The 19,279-nt window shown below is 38.4% G+C and overlaps 1 protein-coding gene across 2 annotated transcripts in view; it reads left to right on the top strand.

The window, feature by feature from the left end:
* The first annotated feature begins 5,672 nt into the window (after nt 1-5,672).
* LOC109932615 (pendrin) overlaps nt 5,673-19,279 on the top strand; it is a 51,789-nt gene continuing 38,182 nt past the window's right edge. Inside the window, exons 1-6 of one of the 2 annotated variants that reach the window (XM_020531765.2) lie at nt 5,673-5,722; nt 6,086-6,269; nt 12,604-12,743; nt 16,812-16,922; nt 17,968-18,149; nt 18,552-18,716. In XM_020531765.2, the coding sequence (XP_020387354.1) occupies nt 6,133-6,269; nt 12,604-12,743; nt 16,812-16,922; nt 17,968-18,149; nt 18,552-18,716 (735 nt within the window). In that variant the 5' untranslated portion in view covers nt 5,673-5,722; nt 6,086-6,132. Of the gene's footprint in view, nt 5,723-5,798; nt 6,270-12,603; nt 12,744-16,811; nt 16,923-17,967; nt 18,150-18,551; nt 18,717-19,279 lie in introns of those variants that run through there. The other variant, XM_048610498.1, reaches the window with a different exon arrangement.

Raw genomic sequence — 19,279 nt, 5'->3', positions numbered from 1 at the left:
GTGAAGGGAGCCCGAACATTCTTCGTGCACAGGACTCCAAGAATTCTTAATTTGGCTCTAAAAGGCCCTTACCAACTGGTTAATAGAGGAGCTTGATTTATTCTGGCATATCGTATCCTGCTTGAGTGAAAATAGCCACATTGTATCTTCAAAATGCTTATACATTTTATGGCATTGTAAAATTTATAGAATTTTGAAAGAAAAGTCATTCAACAATGGTGTATGTTTACAGTACACTTCACTTATTGTAGCACACTCAGAACTACTACATAAAGCAATACAGGAGCATGGAGAATTGGGGAGAAAAATGGAGAGGCTAGGAATGGGCACAAAATGTATATCAAGGAGATGGTTTTCAAAGTTCTGGAAAGAAGTTCAAGAGCTGGTAAAGACACATGAGGGCTGGATGTAAAATCACAAGTGGCATCAGTGTAATAGCTGAACAAAATTCATTCCTGGAATTTTGATGTTTCACGTGTGATAACTTATGATTTAATATGTTATTAAATTATAAAATGTAGCACTGTAAGTCTGCATTTAAATGTTTCAATATGCAGTGCTTAAACATTTTTTAAAAAGTATCCAAAGTTTGAACATGGATTATTTCCATGCAACGTTCTATTAAAACATTGCTTTTATGTTTCTTTTCAAACCAATAAATCTTACTTTGTGCGCTACCCAGCTCCGCCCCCCCACCCCCACCCCCACTTATTGTCAGTTATTATGAGTCAGCATGTAAATTTCCCCCTTTTTTCCTCCTTTCCAGCCAAAATAGCAAAGGAAATAATTAGGGTAGGCAATGTTTCCATAAATGAGAATTCTTTCAAAGCCATGATTAATATAATTTGATCTTAATAAAACCTTTTCTGCTAAAACATCTTCCTCTAACAGTGGAGACCCTGCCAGTTAAGAATATTTTCTTGTTTCTCTCACTAAAGAACAAAAAGGGAACCATGTAATACCACTGATTCCTGGTAACTGACAATGGCAGCTTTAACCCAGCCATTTATTTCAACTGCCCCAGTCAATTATGTTTGGATCTATCCACAACAGGAAATAGATCAATCCAGACACCAATACCTATGAGAATCAATGATATCCAAACTTGTTAAAACTTGTGATAAGGTCAATGAATTGTTGGTCAATTGAACTGTGGTTATATCTATCTCGTAACAGTTTGATATTTGTCAATTTAATTTTCACAGTAAATCACTTCAGTTTGACACTTTCAATCTCTGGTCTATTTTTGAAGTATTTCTTTAAATGCTCAGCATGAACTGGACAACAATAACTTGTATTAACATAGCACATTGAAGTAGAAAATTGCTCATCCCCGACCCATAGAGGAAATACTAAAGAGAGAGAGAACATCCATGCTTTTGTACAGCTTCTTTCATATGCTAAAGTGTTTTACAACTAATTAATCTTAGGTGTAATCATCATAATTTTACAGGACAACACAGCAACCAATTTGTGCAACGAAGTACCATTAACAGCAAATAAGGTAAATTATTAGATAATGTGTTTTGGTGGTGTTGGACAACCCACAAGAATACTTTCTTCCTCTTCATTGAATAGTGTTGTCGGATTTTTCATGACCTTCTAAGCAGACTAACAAGGACTCCATGTGATATTCAAGAGGTGGTACCTCCAACAATGCAATATTTCCTGAGTACTGGAATTAAGTTTTAACCTAATTATTTGTCCAACATGCTTATGCCCTTGATGGGGTCAGATTGGTCAGGCAAATACTCAAAATGATAAGTTGAGAGTTAAAAGATTGACTGCAAATAATGCTCCTCCTCCTCCCTTCAACCCGAGTGTTGATACTAACTATGTTGCGCTGTGCTTTATACCCATCCCTCTTTATTTCTTAAAGTTTCAACATGTTTATCTTTTTTTTGTCTTTCCTGTTATCCTTTTCAGTAACAGACGTATTGGTCTGTACTATAGGCCTTCACCTCTCAATAAAAGAAAACAAGCACAGTAATATGGATATAAACAATATTTTTAGCTGTAACTAATGTGATAGACCAGGTAGATTTTTCAGGAAATAGGTTCGGAAGTGAGACAACTGAGTATCAAAATTTTGTTAAAGATGTTTAATGTATTTGCAAACTAGCCTTCATAAATGACTACATTAAGTTTCCAAGTACAGTCATATTTCCTCAAAAACTCTTACAAAGAAAGTAATGAGATTTATGAAGAAATTGATAATTGGAATGTCCACAAATAATAAATCTGTCTACTTCAGTATTTACAAGAAAATAAGGAGGAAACATAGACTACAGAAGCACTAAGAATGATAGATCTATGCTAAAGGTCTAGAGGATAGTGAATGTCATCTTGATATGCAAGAAGTTAGGTAGACTGCTTAAAACTGCTTAATTTATGTGGCATAATAATAAGGCCATAAGGCAAAGCCTGGTTGGATTTAAAAGGATAGGTAAAGCCTCACAAGTTTATAAGTTCCTGACACAGAATCAATAGGCTGGATGACCTCCTTCTGTGCTGTAACATTTAGCTTTCTATGACAGCTAACCAGGAAATATAATTTATTTCAAGTTTTCTCAAAGTATCCATAACAATTCCATACAGTATTAGAAAGGGCATGATACTAAGGTGCAAATTAGCTAGTTAAGTTGGCAACTTTATTGGTAATAGGAATCAAATAAAACTCAGTCTACTACTGTCTGAACTTATCAGGAATGTGGTTATGCCAACTGCATTCATGTTGGAGGACAGTACTTACAATAGTGTACCATTTATTAATAATGCCAAGATATGGAAATGAAGGAAATAAGCAGCAACAAAATGATCTTGTCCTTCAGAATTCATTTTTAACATACAAGTCTAATCTATATTTAAGTAATATTAAAGGTTATTAATAATGGGAAAGTTTTTCAGTATCATGATGTTGTGCAGCTTACGTATCCAAAATCTCTTTGGAATACACTCCGTTCCTCTCACGAAACACCTAGAAACTATTTTGGTCACTTGATAACATACATTATATAGTAGCATGACACAAGCACACACACAGAGAACCAGTTCCACATCAATTTAAGAGCCACCTACCTTACAGTTGTGATGACACGGTTCAAATTGCCTCATGATGCCAAGTTTCTACACATAAAACATCTTCTTAAAAAGAGACAGCTGCATTGGAAGGAAGTCTGCTCATAATGTACATTGGCGTGGTGAAGAAATGAGAATTGTTTGATTGTCACTCTTCACAGAACTGATTGACAAGGTAAAAGATCTTAAAATATACATATTGCTGCTTGATCACTTTAACAGCAAGTCCCATTAGAAGGCATGGAAATTTTCAACAACTAGTGACAATTGCTGACAAGGCCCCTTTGAACTGTTCTTACTGTGCTTCTACTGTATACTACCATTGGTCACTGATAATTCATATTTTTCAAAACTATAGTCAAATTTCTAAACTGAAGAAGTATAAGTCAGTGTCTGGAATTTGTTGATACAAACAGAATCCAAACAATTTTGAAGGAATACAAATGGGATAAATTAATTTCACTGTTGTCTGTTTAAAGAATTTCGTTCCTTATCACCATATTTACATAAGTTTCTCACTTTGTTTCTAAAATTGTTTTTGGAAAAGAGAAATGGAGCTTTTTACAAGATGAAAGTCAGTTCAATCTCTTCAAGAATGTAGAATAAATAACTTTGATTTATTCTTTTGGGCAACTGCAGATGCTGAAAATTATTTTTTGAGCAATTTTTTGGAGGGAAATAACTCCAGAATAAATTGTTAGCAAAAGTTTGTCATGGGAACAGTAATTCTTGAACAGAAGAATGATAGTTAATTAACCATTGTTGACTGATTACATGCTCCTGGAATTTAGGGCTACAGGGTTCACAGGCCCCTAAGCTGCACATCATCAAAGCTACACTCCACATCCAAGGACAATAAATCCTTGTAACTGCGGAGATCTGAACAGTCCAGCTAAACTGCCAAGGCAGATTTAAGGAAGATATTTCCTCCAATATCTAAATCAAATTAGGCAAAGTCAGATCCATGAGTCAACATATGCAAATTCTACCAACAAAATTTTCAGTGCTAAATTGGAATGATAACTAATTCAAGATATGGTGAATACATTTTAAGTACAGATAGTTTCAGATTATAGTTTTGAAAAATATGAATTATCTGTGAAAAGAGCAGGATACTAAAGAAACACGGTAGGAACAGTTCAAAAGGGGACTTCTAAGCAATTGTCACTAGGTGGTTGAAATTTTCTAATAAAAACTTGCTTTTAAGACTTTGGATTGGGCATTCATGATTTTCTCAATTCTCCGTACCGAGCTCTAATAATCTATGACCCTCTGTTTCATTGTTGGCTATTATAAACAGGTAGCTATTTCCTTTGATTATACAACCCAATGCCATATCTAGAAAATTCAGTTGCCCTTTTAACCCCCTTCTATCCACAAAATTTAAGAACCTTACCTGGGAGAGCCTTTTCCCTTTGTGCATTCCTCTGTCCATTTTAGCATATGTAATCCTGGTGTGCTGCTATTGCGGATTATAAATTTTTAAAAGGGAAGTGGAACGGGGAGACTGCAAATGCTGAAATAATCTATAAGGAAGCAAGTCAGGTTAATGTCACTATCATCAGGACCGATGGAAGATCGTCCACCTGACATACTAACCCTGCTCCTTTCCTCATTGGTGCTGCTTGGCCTGCTGAATATTTCGAGCAATTTCTGTCTCAGTCTTTTACCGCATTTTGCTTTTGATTTGGGTGGAAACTTAAGATTTTTAACAACATGATTTTTACCCCCAAATAGATTTCCATTGTTGACGTGTTTTATTTCAGTCAGTAGTTTGAGTAAACATGTTGCTACTCTGCGTAAGTTTGGCAATGAGCGGGGCTTGCAGACCTGAGCCAATCTCCCCTGATCCGGAGCAGGCTGCTTTGTGTATGCATTATAAATAAAACAGCAAAATATAATAACCATATAAAAACCCGCAGAAAACTCTACCCTTTTGATGAAAACGTCCAACGTCCAAGGAGGTTCGAGACGGCAGCGGTAAAGTGCTAATTTATATAAACATATCTGTGGGTTTTGAACAGGTACTAAAAACACATTCAGATATTTACCAAATACAGAAAGTTTCTAAATGTATCATGTCAAAGAATCAGAAAAAAAAATCGTTACTCCCGTTATGTTTCTGTAACTGATTGTTACTTGACTCATTTTCACAGTTTGTATTTTTTTTTAATCAGTAACTACTTTTTAACTGTCCAGCCTCGGAGTGAATTGGGTCGATAATCTTTGTCGGAATTGTGCTTAGGGATTTTTTTGGGGGGACAAAAAAGAAAAACAATTTCTCCGGAAGAACAGTCCCTCAAAACCGACAATACGAATTAAGTTTAAAAGCGTTCGCCATGAGGTGGGAGACATCCACGTGTTCGTTTTGTTTGGAAGGTAGAGGGGATTTTTTAAAAAAAAAATCCTACTTTGTCAATGTGTGATTTTTTTTCCAAGAGGGATTTCACCCAAAAAGACTGCGGGTACGGGAGTGAAATAGAATTTTCAATTCAACTGGGGTGCAGCGTGGATATGCTGCACAAGTGTTTTATTGAAGACAAATTGTTTCTGGGATTCACCGTGTCTCTGGGACTTGGCCAGTATTAATTGACGTGTTTTGGAAAGTCCAGACAAGCCTCCCACAATTACGCGCTCTCTCGGGGTATGGCAGACGTTCAGATTGTTTTCTCTTGTGTTCATTGTACTAGAAGCAGTTTATCCGGAAGAGCTGCAATTTTTAAAAAAACAAACTCCTGGATAGAGAAGGTGGCTGTTCAAATGGTCCCACTTTTAAAAAACAAAAATCATTGCCTGTTAACTGGAGAGGGAGAAGGGGCGATGATTTTTTAGTTACTTGAGTGGGTTACACAGTCTAGCAAAGTCTAAGTAACTTTTGTTTAACTGCAAATCTGGACTGGAAGAGTTCAAGCTGCAAATTCTTTTGAGAGTCTCTGCAGTGAAGTGCCTTCAATGAAACCAACTCGGGATGCTCTTGGTTTATAACCAAAAGATCATTGTGTTTCAGTGTCCAGTCACCTGTTCGCTGAACAGGAGAGCCTTGAAGCGACTGAAATGCCGACAGCAGAAAATGTCAATCACAACTACTTTGTGGCGCGTTCGGTTTATTCCGAGAATAGTTTCCTGGAGGAAAATGAGAAGAAGGAAAAGGTCCCCAAGACTATACGCGACCGACTGGCCAAGAGATGCAGGTAAGAGGAGGCTTTCCGCCTCTCCGCGTCCCCAGCAAGCCGCTCTAAAACCTCCATTAGTTTCTCGCTATTCTCGAATCTGAAGCAAAACAGGTTCCTGTTCCCCTTCAGTTCAGTAGCAGCATTCTGTAAGACGTCATCAATATTTGCCAGCCACTAAATTTAAACCTTTTTTTTTAAAAAGTCTAATACTGTAATTTGGAAAGAATATCTGAAGAAATAATTGATTTGAGTGGGCAATTTTCAAACAACTTAATAATGCAAAGTAGTAATTGTAAAGCCACTTAAGAAACATTTGAGTTGAAGCATTTTAGCGTAACGTTATGAACAGAAAAGGCTGAATGGAGTTAAGAAACAATTGGGCTGAATTTTGAGATTTTTGTTTGGCTAAGTGAGAGTTGCATTGAGTTTTGTTTTTTTGGAGGAATATTTGCTGTAAGGCCCAATGAGATTTCTCATTGTATCTTACCAAATGTGTCTTGTTAACTACCTATTCCTTTGCCTGTGGCATCCTACATTTTCAATTCTATTCCTATATTCCAATGCACATTTCCAGAACAATTCACCGCTGATCAGATAAGTCACCAAAAGACCAACATCCCTTGTGCTCCTGCCATCTTTAAAATCCCATTGTGCACCCAAATAAGCACTGTCAGTCTGGAGCTGCCCTGCACACTTCCTGACATTTACCCAGGACATGGCAGACCGGGGAAATTGCACCCCAATTTGTGGGTAGGGGATTGGGAGGCCCTGCTGGTTGGAATGGTGCAGATGTGGGTCACCCATTTCCCTTAGGACCAGCAGTGGAAGCCACAATACCAAACCCTCCCAGCCTGGTCTGAGATTACCACCCAGGTCAGTGCAGCCTCAGCCACCTGGAGGAACACCCAACATGGGAGAAAGGAAGCTAGTGACCTTCTCCACTGAGCGTCACACTCACTCAGTCTCTGCTACTGTGCCAGCTTCTGCCAAAGTTCATGTTCTACCACTCACCCTCTGTGCTGCCTGCTTTCTCACTCGAGATATCTCCCCACTTGCACCAAAAGATACAGTTATGCCAGCTGTTCTCCTCTCCCGAATACGTGCCTAATTTTAAGAGGAAAACAGCCGATAATAGGCCAGAAAGACTCCACATAATGGTGTGCTGCCTAATATTCAGCTTCTGACACCTTTTATGGAGAACATCCTGATTTTTGACTACCCTGACTGTCCAAGCTCTTGGACTGGTATCAGAGGCTACCTTTAACTTTCTTGTTGGGACCCCCAATTGAAGGCTAATCCCCTTGACTTGACTGGGGACTGCTGAGAACCATGACAAGCTTCCTGGCTTGTGACTGCACTTAGCAATAAGGCAAGAAAGTAGTGAAATGAGCTTAGCGTATCTGGCTGAGATGTAAAAGTGCAAAAAGACAATGCATGACAGGGATGCTGTGAGCATCCAAGTAGTTTGAGCGAGTGAGCATGATGAACCAAATGAAGAGGCTGGAGGTGCCCTGGTCCAGTCCATGAGCTGGATGCATGACCCTGAGCAGCAGCGGCACTACAATGATAGTTGCCAATGCAGCTCAAAGTGCAAAAGCATCCTGTAAGTGGAGATGTCCTCAGTGTTGTTATGGCCTGGTACACGTTTGATCCCAATTCCCTCGAACATGAAGTATATGTGGCTGGTGTTCGTGGAACATGCTCTGAGATGTTGCTGCCCAGTGTCTAAAGTTGAGCTCCTTTGGAGCAAGCAGTGAGCTTAAGGTGTCAGGTATCTGAACTTACGTTCACGCCGAGAATTCTTGACGGCTAGCTTGTTTGAGGCACTTGGTAAGATTGGAAGCTGAATAGTAATGAGGCGACTTGTGTTGGTAATGAGATTTTTGAAAAGCAACTCTCCCTTAATTCGTAACTCAACGCTGCCTAACAAGAATTTTGCCGTGTTGTAAGAGAAATGCATAAAAGATGGGGCAAGATAGACCTTGACGGACTGCTTGTCTGACCCTACCACAAATCTTGCTGTAGTCTACATTGCTCAGACCCTGATAATATTCCATCAAATTGCCATTTCTGCTACTGCCTATCTGGTTAGAATATAAAGTAGGAACCAGAAAAGTGGTGAGAAGTGGACATTGTTGGGGTTGTACAGGAGGCCAGAACTTGTAGTCTATATCCAGAGCAAGGAAATTAATATTACATTTCAAAGGTGTTCAGGTACAGAGTAGGTGGAAAATGTCACAGACAGACACACAGATTCACTGTAAATAATTTCATGTGATATTATCAGCATTTCATTTTGTAGCTCAGTCATGCCCTTTGCTTCCACAAGATCTCTTCTAGTCCTTCATTTACTCATCCATTGACTACTCTGGTATTTATGTTGATTAAATTAGTATCTTATTAATTTATTTTCATACACTTTTTGGGGCCTTTTTTTGTTTCCTTTTTCAGTTCTCCTCTCTCTTATGAACCAGTTGCGTATTGTAAGCCTCTGATTTCCTGGTTCATTTCAATCTACGCTTTTAGTTATCTAGCTTTGTGTGCAAGTTAACTTCTTTGTGTCTCATTGCCTACTAAAACTTTAAATGAGCAATCTTTAATTCTGGTCTATCGGACCATAGAGTTGCTGTCCCTTTTAGATAAAGCGAATTGGTGGTGGTCTAACCTGAGAGTCACCACAGCTTAGACGAGGGGAGAGGTTGAGAGGGAGGGACATGCATGGCAACTTCGGCCAGTGCAGGTATTAAATCTGCACTGTTGGCCTCATGCTGCATTGCAGACTGGGAGGGGTTTGATTAGCTTAGTTGGCTGGATGGCTGGTTTGTGATTCACAGTCATGCCAACAGTGTGGGTTCAATTCCCAAACTGATTGAGGTTACCATAAACTATGGCAACTTTAACTTTACATGACATCAGGCTTTGACAAAAGGTAGATTAGGTTGGCTGCAGAATGCAGGCTTTTCCACCATACTGAAAATCAAAGCCTGTTCGGGTAGTTTTAATTTTACATGCCTGATGATTGCTTTTAAACTAATGTCCTCTTTCGCAAACTCAATAACTCAGTACCTCAACCAGGCAGCTCTGCAGTGCTCTAGAGTTTTGTAATGCCTGACTGGTTAGAGTGGCTCACTTAGAGAATCTGGATGGGTACAGCTGTCAGTAACAACAAGAATTCTTCTTATTTAGCTCCAGGTAATCCTGCATACCAACAACTTGAAAGGTAAGTAGTCCTAACCAGACAAACAGCAGAAAATGGCTCTGGTAAATTGTACAGCGATGCCTGTTAAACTTCAGGTGCACTAGCTGGGGTGATAATGGGTTTCGGAGAGGGGAAGAGAAAGGTATCTTTAATTCCTTCCCTTTCAACTTGCATCTAAACTTTCTGTCCTTGTGTAAATGGGTTCTTACTACAAGGGGAAAATCTGAGTGATTTGTGAGATGTTAAATTTCATAGTGAAGATTGTTAAACTAGAGAGAGTTCAGAAGAGATTTACCAGGATGTTCCTGGGTATAGAAGGTTTGAGTAGAGAAAGGCTAGGATTTTTTCCACTGGAACATAGGAGATTGAGAGGTGACCTGATAGAAGTTTATAAAATAATGAGGGGTGTAGATAGAGTTAGTGGTAGTTGGCTTTTCCCTAGGATATGGAATTTCAAGACGAGGGGGCACATGTTTTAAGGTGAGAGAAGAGAGATTTGAAAAAAAGACATGAGACAATTCTTTTGCACAGGGTGGTTCACACATGAAGTGAACTTCCTGAGGAAGTTGTGGATATGGGTACAATGACAATGTTTAAAAGACATTTGGACAAATACATGAATAGGAGAGGTTTGGAGCAATATGGGCCTAGAGCACACAGGTGGGACTAGTTTAGTTTGGGATTATGTTTGGTGTGGACTGGTTGGACTGAAAGTTCTGTTTCTCTGCTGTATGACTCTGAGACTCTTAAATGGGTTGGTGGCTGCTAAACTTGAATACTGTTATGAAGAAATGAATTTTTTCAACAAAATACAAGGAAGTAAGACTATAAGAAGCATTTTGATGTTTACAGCCAGTGATTGAACAATAGAAAATAGTTCATCATTTGTGCTCTATATGCAGTATAAAAAGGAACACGTTTGAATTTACAAATTAGGTTATAAGAAATTGAAGCAGGAATAGACCGTTGGAGCCCACTGAACATGCTCCACCAATCAATAAGGCCAATTAATGGAGCCATCCTAGGACAAACCAAGCCAAGACATGCATGAGAATTCCTGGAGGCCTGTCACTCAAACCGGAACTCCATTGACAAACATGTGGAGCTGGACCCCATATACCAACCACTAAGTAACAAACCTGGAAGTGATGCCATTCACCCCAGCAAACCAAGACACAAATAGCAAGTGGGATGGAACACCGATGCTTCACCGGAGGCACACTGATGATGTTACCTAGTATGGTGACGAAACATCTGCAAACAATCAGCTCGGTGAGCATGTTAACAACCGCATCAACAACCCAAGCTACAAATCCTCTCAAAAACCTTGAATGCCTGACCCTCTTATCCTGACACTGTCGGCCACTTGTCCTGGACTCCTCAGCTCTAGAAGACATTACTTTATCCATTGTCATGTGTTTTTCAATCTAATTTAACTAAATTGCCCCTCATATCTACGTAATCTGTTCTGTTTGGATTTAAGGCCCTAGCTTTGGACCAAATCTCCCAAACTCAATGTCAAATGTCTATCATAAACTGGTTGGGAAAGATGGATGTTCTCAAAAACATAAAATACAAATGCTCTTGGTAGGGCACCTTGTCATATAAAGCACAAAGGAAAAGATGTGGATCAGCCAAATATTTTAAACCATTGTAAGCATAATACTAACATACAGACATACAAATTAGGAGCAGAAGTATGCCATTGACCCTTCAAGCCTACCCTGCCATTCATTATTAAGATCATGGCAGGTTTATGTTCTGAATTCCACATTCTTATTTATCCCTGCTAATCATCAATTCTTGTTAAATATGAAGTCATTCTACCTTCACCGATCAAATAAATTCAACATTCTGCCTTCAAAGGTAGTGTTTCAGAGTTGCACAGCCTCTCAGGAAAGAAAACCTTCTCATCTTGGTCTTAAACAGGTGACCCAGGTTTTAAGTTGTGCCATCTATTTCTGATCTCGCCCACAAGAAGAGAGAAGGAGAAGCCCACCTTGTCCAGACATCCAGGATCTCCTAAACTTCAAGAAAATCACTTTTTTCACTCTGGTGAAAACAAGTCCAACCCCTCCAATTTTTCATCTAGGACAACCCTTTTATTCCAGGTAGCAATCTCGTAAACCTCCTCTGAACGACCTCCAAAGTATTTCCATCCTTCCTTAATGAGACCAAAACTGCACACACCTGTCTGACTGAACTGTGGAAACCTGAGACAAATAAACAGGAAATGCTGGAAAAACACTTCTAATGAAAGGTCATCAACCTGAAACAGTATCACTGTTTTTCTCTTTATAGATCAGCATGCCCGAATGAATATTTCCAGCATTTTCTATTTCTCATGTTCAGTTGTGTACTGTCAGTTGAAAGGGCACATATTATATATAAAAATAAATCCATATAATAGGAAATTTAGTTTTGGAATGCCACAGAAGGGAAAGGATGGATCCTCTATTGGGTCATTTAACTTTGTGAAGTATTTGGTGGATCTGTGAACAATCCAGAATTTGAGGCCTGTGAAAAGGCATTACAATTATTTTTGTTGGATGCAAGGTGATTTTTGGGAGCAAAGAACATTTTTGTTTTTAAATAATAAAGACACAAAGAAATAAATTACATGAATATGGGAATTATTTTGTGGAAATGAGGCTCAATGTGCCAATGAGTATGACTAGTAGCTAAAATCCAAACTTTTAGGGTAGATTGCTTGCTGGTTCACTTGTGGTGTTCAAAATTGATTTTGAACAATTTCTGGTTTAACAAAGTGTAGAAGAATAGAAGTTTTAAAGAGGAAATTAAATGGAATAACATTCATGTTATACTCAAACTAGATCTTCCATTACTTTTCAATATTGCTTTCAATTAAAACAAACCCAAGGGATGAAGTTATTATTTTTCAGTGTTTTATGAATCATAACAAAATCATGTCCCCAAGATCCCTTTTTGTGTTATTTGTCATACTTTATATCATTGGATTCTGTTGTTCATTTTTCTTTTGTTTTTTGTTTATCTTGTATCTGGCAATCATTGTGAGGGACACTGCATGATTTGATAGGGCAACTTCAGAGTCTATCAGAACTGAACAGCACTGATTTTGATTTCTGTTACACAAATTCAAGTATGTTATTTGTTAATTTTGTTTCTCTGCAGTTGCTCAGTTAAAAGGGTTCTGGGCATAATTAAAGGCTTTCTGCCCATATTGGATTGGTTGCCCAAGTACAGATTGAAGGAATGGTTGCCTGGTGATATCATTTCTGGACTGAGCACTGGTCTGGTGGCAACGTTACAAGGTAAGCTTGTTTCCAGGATACAAATACATTTAACTTTTTGAAAATTTTGAAATAATAACCCACCTGCTCTATGCAGCTATAGTTTCAGCAATCATTGGTTTTTGCTCATTTGACTGGATATGGTGAAGAATTTTAGTTTCCTTCACTGAATAAGACACATTGATCATTTCAAACTAGTGAAGTAGAACAAATTTCTCTGTGGTATTTTCTATATTTGAACTTAGTTTTTGTTCCACTTTGTGACAGGGTTAAATGCAATAAGTAGTGTAGCTTCGCTTGATCTATTACTGAAAATGGAATGAAATCCAATTTTCCTCCCCTAATAATATTGCAGGTCTATAATATGCAACTGAACAAGAAATCTAATGTAAACATTCCATTTATCACAACTAAAGGGGTCTTATTTTTGTTGAGGCCAAGAGCTTGCCAAGGAACACTTTTTGAGCTAATGGAACTAAGATGGTGGTCTTAAATTTTACGTTTCTGGGGCCCCACAAAATAGCATCAAGTCCATTCTCATCAACTGGTTAGAACAGTGGATAACACTTGTCTCTTTGTAGAATATTGTGCATTTTTTACTTAATGATGGCCTGAGGCTGACAGACCAAGTTTTTCAACTTTAAAACTGTCCTAACAATACCTTAAAGGTGGTCTCAAATGATCAATTCAGGTCTTGTTAATAAAAGGTATGCATAACATGGGTTCACATGTAGGGACCTAATTTTGTGCATGAATAATTTTATGTACAATATTGTGATCAAAATAGCTTTTATCTATGAAGTGTCCGGTCCAATAAAGTTACACATTTTTAATGCAGGACTGTTTACAATAGCATCACAGGAGATGTTGAGTGGAGGTCATGTGCTTTGCCCTGGTACTGATAATGGGTTAGTAGTTATTCAATATAGGCTACTCCTGAGCAACCATCAGTTAAGCTCGCTGCAGAACTACATTTGCAAAATCTTGAACTGGATCTGTTATGAGAATTCTCTAAGAGAATGATATTTGTAGTCATAAGAAAAGTCCAATGAAACCAGTAACAGTTGAAAAATAACCCTCACAATATTCTTCTCCTTCACTTCTTCCAACCACATCCTTCCTTTTTCGATCTCACCTTTTGAGTTTCAGTATATCCTCTAATCTTCTTTTGACCTCTTACCCTCCCCAACCCCACACGCAACAATTATTCCCAGTAAAAGCCCCGACTTTATCCCCTTAGACCCATCTCAGCAAAATTTTGAGCTTGAGACAATGTTAAACTCTTCTTCCTTCCTGTCTGATTTAACTTTATTTGCTGGAAGTCTGTTCACCACCATCAACATATTCCTGCACCAGACCATCCCCAGCACAGAGGACCCTTCTTCCTCCATGCAGAAATTTTGTCCTATCTGGACCCCATTCTCTGCCTGCATGCCGCCTTTTGATCACTTCGTTTGGAGTTGCTGCTTGGCATACCCATTGTTTCAGCTTGTTCTTGTCCCAGAGAACTTGCCTGTCGGTCTGAAAACTTCTTGTCTTCTCCATCTACATCTCCACATCTGTGAATTGCACAATGCCCTTGTCACTTTGACAGTTGTTTTCCTGTTTCCTTTCCTATCCTATCTATCTCTTTTTATTATGGACAACTAGTGCTTCTTCTCAATCTTCAATCATAAAAGTCTGCAGGCCCTCTGTGTCTTCGTTCAATAGAGGTCTAACCACAACCTATCCATTTTGAATAGCTTCCCTCTTTGGCTCTTTCCTTATTTCTTCCAGATAACAAGTATTGCTGTGGGAAATTTTATGGGTCTGATTCTAAATAAGTGAATGGAGGGAGCCAAAACTAGAGGGCACAGCTTTAAGGTGAGAAGCGGAAGATTTAAAAGGGACCTAAGGGGCAACATTTTCATGCAGATGGTGGTGCATGTATGGACTGAGTTGCCAGGAGAAGTGGTGGAGCCTGGTACAATTTCAACATTTGAAAGGCATCTGGATGGGTATATGAATAAGAAGGGTTCAGAGGGATATGGGCTAAATGCTGGTGAATGGGAATAGATTAATTTAGGATATCTGGTTGGCATGGACGAGTTGGACTGAAGGGTTTGTTTCCATGCTATACATCTCTATGACTCTATCCTTCCAATTGCATGGAATATTCTTTATTCCAGTACCAGAATGATCCTCTTCTTCTTGATTTACTTTTCTAGTACATTGTATGAGTGTGGTTTCTTGCTTTCCCCTTGAACTGGCAAATTGTTAAATTTATCTGTTTCCATCTCTCCCTTTTCTTCATATTGCCCACTTTCTTAACTTGTCAATCCTCAAATGAAGATGGAAAATTATCAAAATCCACTATAAGTACTATTACAGCCACAGTTATCTTAAAAAAAATTTCTTCCTGTCCCTTTTCATGTAAAGATTCTATTCATTTCTCCCAGTTTCTCTAACTTTGTTGCATCTGTTCTGACAATGCCACTTTCCAATTTAGTATACTGCATTCACTGTTTGCAATGTGGCCTCCATATATTTTCCTCCATTGAGAATTCCCCTCCACCATGTCAACAGGACCCTGGCTCTGAGTCTACCTCATTTCCTACTTTTTCTCCTGTTATTTTCACCTCCATCCCAGAATCACAATGGAGTTCATTTTCTCCTTGCTTTCCACCTCACTAGCTTCCAAATTGAACATCTTATCTTCTAGTGCATTGATATGATCAAACACATCATCCTTCCCAAAGGAACCACTGACACCATAGTTCACTCTGCAGTCATCACAAGACCTACTGTCTTTTCCATGCAAGTGCAACTCCCACCCTTTTTCTCCTACATGGTTACCAATGCTCAAGACCTCAAGTATTCTTTCAAGTTGAAACAATTTAATGTTTTAGCTGTTCACTATCTTTGCTACATTGCAGAGGACACATTTAGTTTTGGTGATCACTTTGGACCATCTCCAACAATTCCATAAGCTTGATCTTGACCTTTTTGGTTGTTTGCCATTTTGATTCTCCATTCCAATCCTACTTTGAACTCTTTGCTCCCTATAATTTTTTCTAATGAATCTCACTGGAAGCCTGAGGAACAACACATCACCAATCAGTCGGGTGTTTTACATTCTTCCAGACTCAGCTTTTGAGTTCAAAAAGTTCAGATCAGAAATCATTACTCCAATATTGTTCATACAGCATATTCTGGGAATGATTCTGTAATAATGCTGTTGTTTATGGTGACTATTGACCTGTTATGTTTTATCCCATTTTACCACCTCTTTTCTTTTACACCATTATTCATTTTGTTATTTAATCACCCCGTCTCACAACCTATCTCAAACGTCCCTTTTGTACTTTCCTCCCCTGCAATCCTCTTGTGTTCCATTCCTCCTTCCTGCCCTTTCTCTGGTACGGGCTTAAAATGTATTACATCTCTAACAGTTGCCAGTACCAAAGAAGGCCATCAACCTGAAAAGTTCACTCTCTTACTCTTTCCAAAGCTGCTGCATGACTGAGTTAATCCAGCAGTTTACTTTGACTAAAATAGTGGCAAATGGAAAAAACTTGATGAGAATACCATATTATTGTTACTTCTACAGAGGGCTTATGGCTCCAAGATGCATTGGGTAAGGACTCCATACATAGTGTCAAGTGGATTCCGATGATGCAATACTTTTGCAAACACTGGCCTATTAATATGGGAATCAAATTGTCTTTTCTGCTGATCCTTGTCATGCATAATTCGCTTTTTTTTTGTTAATTGTACCTACAGCTAAAATTTCTTAGTTGGGGAGTGAGTGATAAAAACCAATGCCAAACCTGTGCTGTGAAACAGCCATAAAAATAAACTAAATATGAGATTATATGTATTAACCTAAATTTTACTAACCACAGAGTGAGATTTCATTTATAAGAAATTTTTATGGTCCTTCATAACGAACTTACTAACTGATTCAGTTTGAAATGTGATGAAACTGGAGTGGACCTCAAAGAAACAAATTTTAGATCAAATTATTTTGTTTCTTGCAATTAGACTATAATTGCATTATAAATTTAAGATGATGAAAGGTAGTATTATACCAAATATTTCTTTTTTTAGGCCTGGCATTTGCTCTGTTGGCCGAAGTCCCTGTTGCTTTTGGTCTCTACTCAGCATTTTTCCCCATTCTGCCCTATTTCTTCTTGGGAACTTCAAAACATTTAGCTGTTGGTGAGTACACTTTGGTTGAACCTCCTGAGTTTTTTAGTTTTGATCTTGGGTCTAGAAATGTTAAGGTGCAAATAAAAGTATGTATTTCCTACATTTTGCTGAACTGGGAAGTTACTAATCAAGGCTCCGTTAATGAGCACATTTGATTGTAAAGCTGGTGTTTTACAGGTATTGTTGATGTCTTTTGTTTCAACTGTACTTTTGGAGGTAAAACTTCAATTGAACAATTATTAAATTAGCAGAGGCATTTTGATTTTATGGGATCAGACAAAATTTGCGTAGGTCAGTTTTAAACTCAAACAAGAATAAGTCCACCCCTAACACGAATCTTGGGGAGGCAGTTGCCTATTGGGATTATTGCTAGGTCATTAATCCAGGGACTTGGGTAATGTTCTGGGGAAACAGGTTCAAATTGTGCCAGGAATTCAATAGAAAAATCTGTAATTTAATAAAATGACCATGGTACCATAACTGGTTTTGGATAAAAATCCAGCTGGTCCACTAATGTCCTTTAGGGAAGGAAACTATAGTCCTTACCTGGTCTGGCCTACGTGTGACTCCAGAAAAAGCAATCTGGTTGACTCTTAACTGCCCTCTGGGCAATTAGGGATGGGCAATAAATGTTGGCCTGGCCAGCCACACCACATCTTATGAATGAATTAAGAAGATTAATTACATCAATGTCAATGAATGCACATACAAAAAATATTATTGCTCAAATCAACACATTTCCTGTACAAGAGTGCAAAACTGAAATGTGAACATTGGGATGACACTCCATTGTGAAGTCCCAAATACTTAGTATAGGTTCACGCATGAAGAATGATCATATGGATAAGCTACAAGATGGGAGCAGGCATGTGTGAAATCTTATTCCAGAACAAGTTTGCAACTTCAAGAAAAGTTTTTGTATCGGGAAAAGATTTGTAGATTATGGGTATGTTACTGTTTGAAAGTTCCCATTATATCATATCAGTCACCATAACTTGAAATGAATGAGTTCTGTTCCTGTCTTAGATATATTTATTTGCTTGACTTTGCATAGGACCTTTTCCAATTACCAGTTTGATGATAGGGACTTTGAGTCTATCAATGACACCTGATGAAAATTTCCTGATTTCAAGTAACATGACAGATGACAATGCTACGCTTGTGGATACGGTTGCCAGAGATGGCCAGAGAGTTATAATTGCATCTTCAGTCACTGTTCTTGCTGGCATTATTCAGGTAATATATATTTTTAATTGTCTTAATATTTCTCCTCAAACAAAGCCCAAAGGGGTCTGGCCAGAGAAGATGGGAAAAATCGATTCCTATTGGCAGAAGAATTGAGAACCAGAAGATACTGATTTGAGGTGCTGGATAACTGAGGATAAAATGTTTTCCTTACAGCATGTAGTTAGCAACTGGACTACATTGCCTGAGAGTGTGGTGAAGGCTGAATCGATCACAGCTTTCAAAAGGGTATTAGCGGATGAGAATTTGTGGACCTGTGCATTAGTCTGACTAGCTGCGTTTGCTTTTTTCAGAGAGCTGGCATTGACACAGTGGGCCGAATAGCCACCATCTGTGCTTTATTCATATACCATTTAAACGACGTTACTAACAGCTGTTTCCTTCATATTTTAGCTTGTGCTTGGGATTCTGCAAGTTGGTTTCATTGTTCGATACCTCTCCGTGCCATTAGTGGGAGGATTTACAACAGCTGCTGCATTTCACGTTTTTGTGTTTCAATTGAAAATATGCTTAAGCGTCCCAACACAGAGTTACATGGGTGTTCTGTCGGTCATATATGTGAGTATTATCTTGTGCTTGTTCAAGAGCAAATAATTATTTTATGTGAAATGGTTTTGAATATTAAAATGACGGTAATAATTTAAATTGTGGCTAAATTTAGTTCTAAGGTATGTAGGAATTGAAGGATTTAAACTGCTCAAATTTAAGCCCTTATCCCTTTTTGAAACAGATTTTGATTCAAAATCAAACTTAATTTTAGGTAATTGGGTCTAATTAACAGTCAAATAATCCTCATTCCATAAAGAGACCCACAAAGTCATAAAGAGACATTGCTAAATGAGGTGAAATAACTGCACAGAGGCCACTATCCTGTCACTAAGTCACCGCTTATTTACACACGCTTAGTATGTGACACTGGTCTGGCTTCCTCAGAGCCAGCTCTGAGTAAACTGAACCTCTGACACTGCTGTTCATGTCTGTCAGTCAGGGCTCCCCAGTTAGACCAGATTAACAGCCCCAGTCAGGAACTCGTATTCTATGAACTGATTGTGATGGCTCTTTTGTTTCCCCTAGCACCACCAGTTTTAGTTTTGTCAGGTCCTGATATTGTCTGCAGTGAC

This window comes from Rhincodon typus, chromosome 22 (genome assembly GCF_021869965.1).
Source record: "Rhincodon typus isolate 14 chromosome 22, sRhiTyp1.1, whole genome shotgun sequence".
NCBI classification, from domain to species: Eukaryota; Metazoa; Chordata; class Chondrichthyes; order Orectolobiformes; family Rhincodontidae; genus Rhincodon; species Rhincodon typus.
This window is presented reverse-complemented; position numbering and strand designations above follow the sequence as displayed.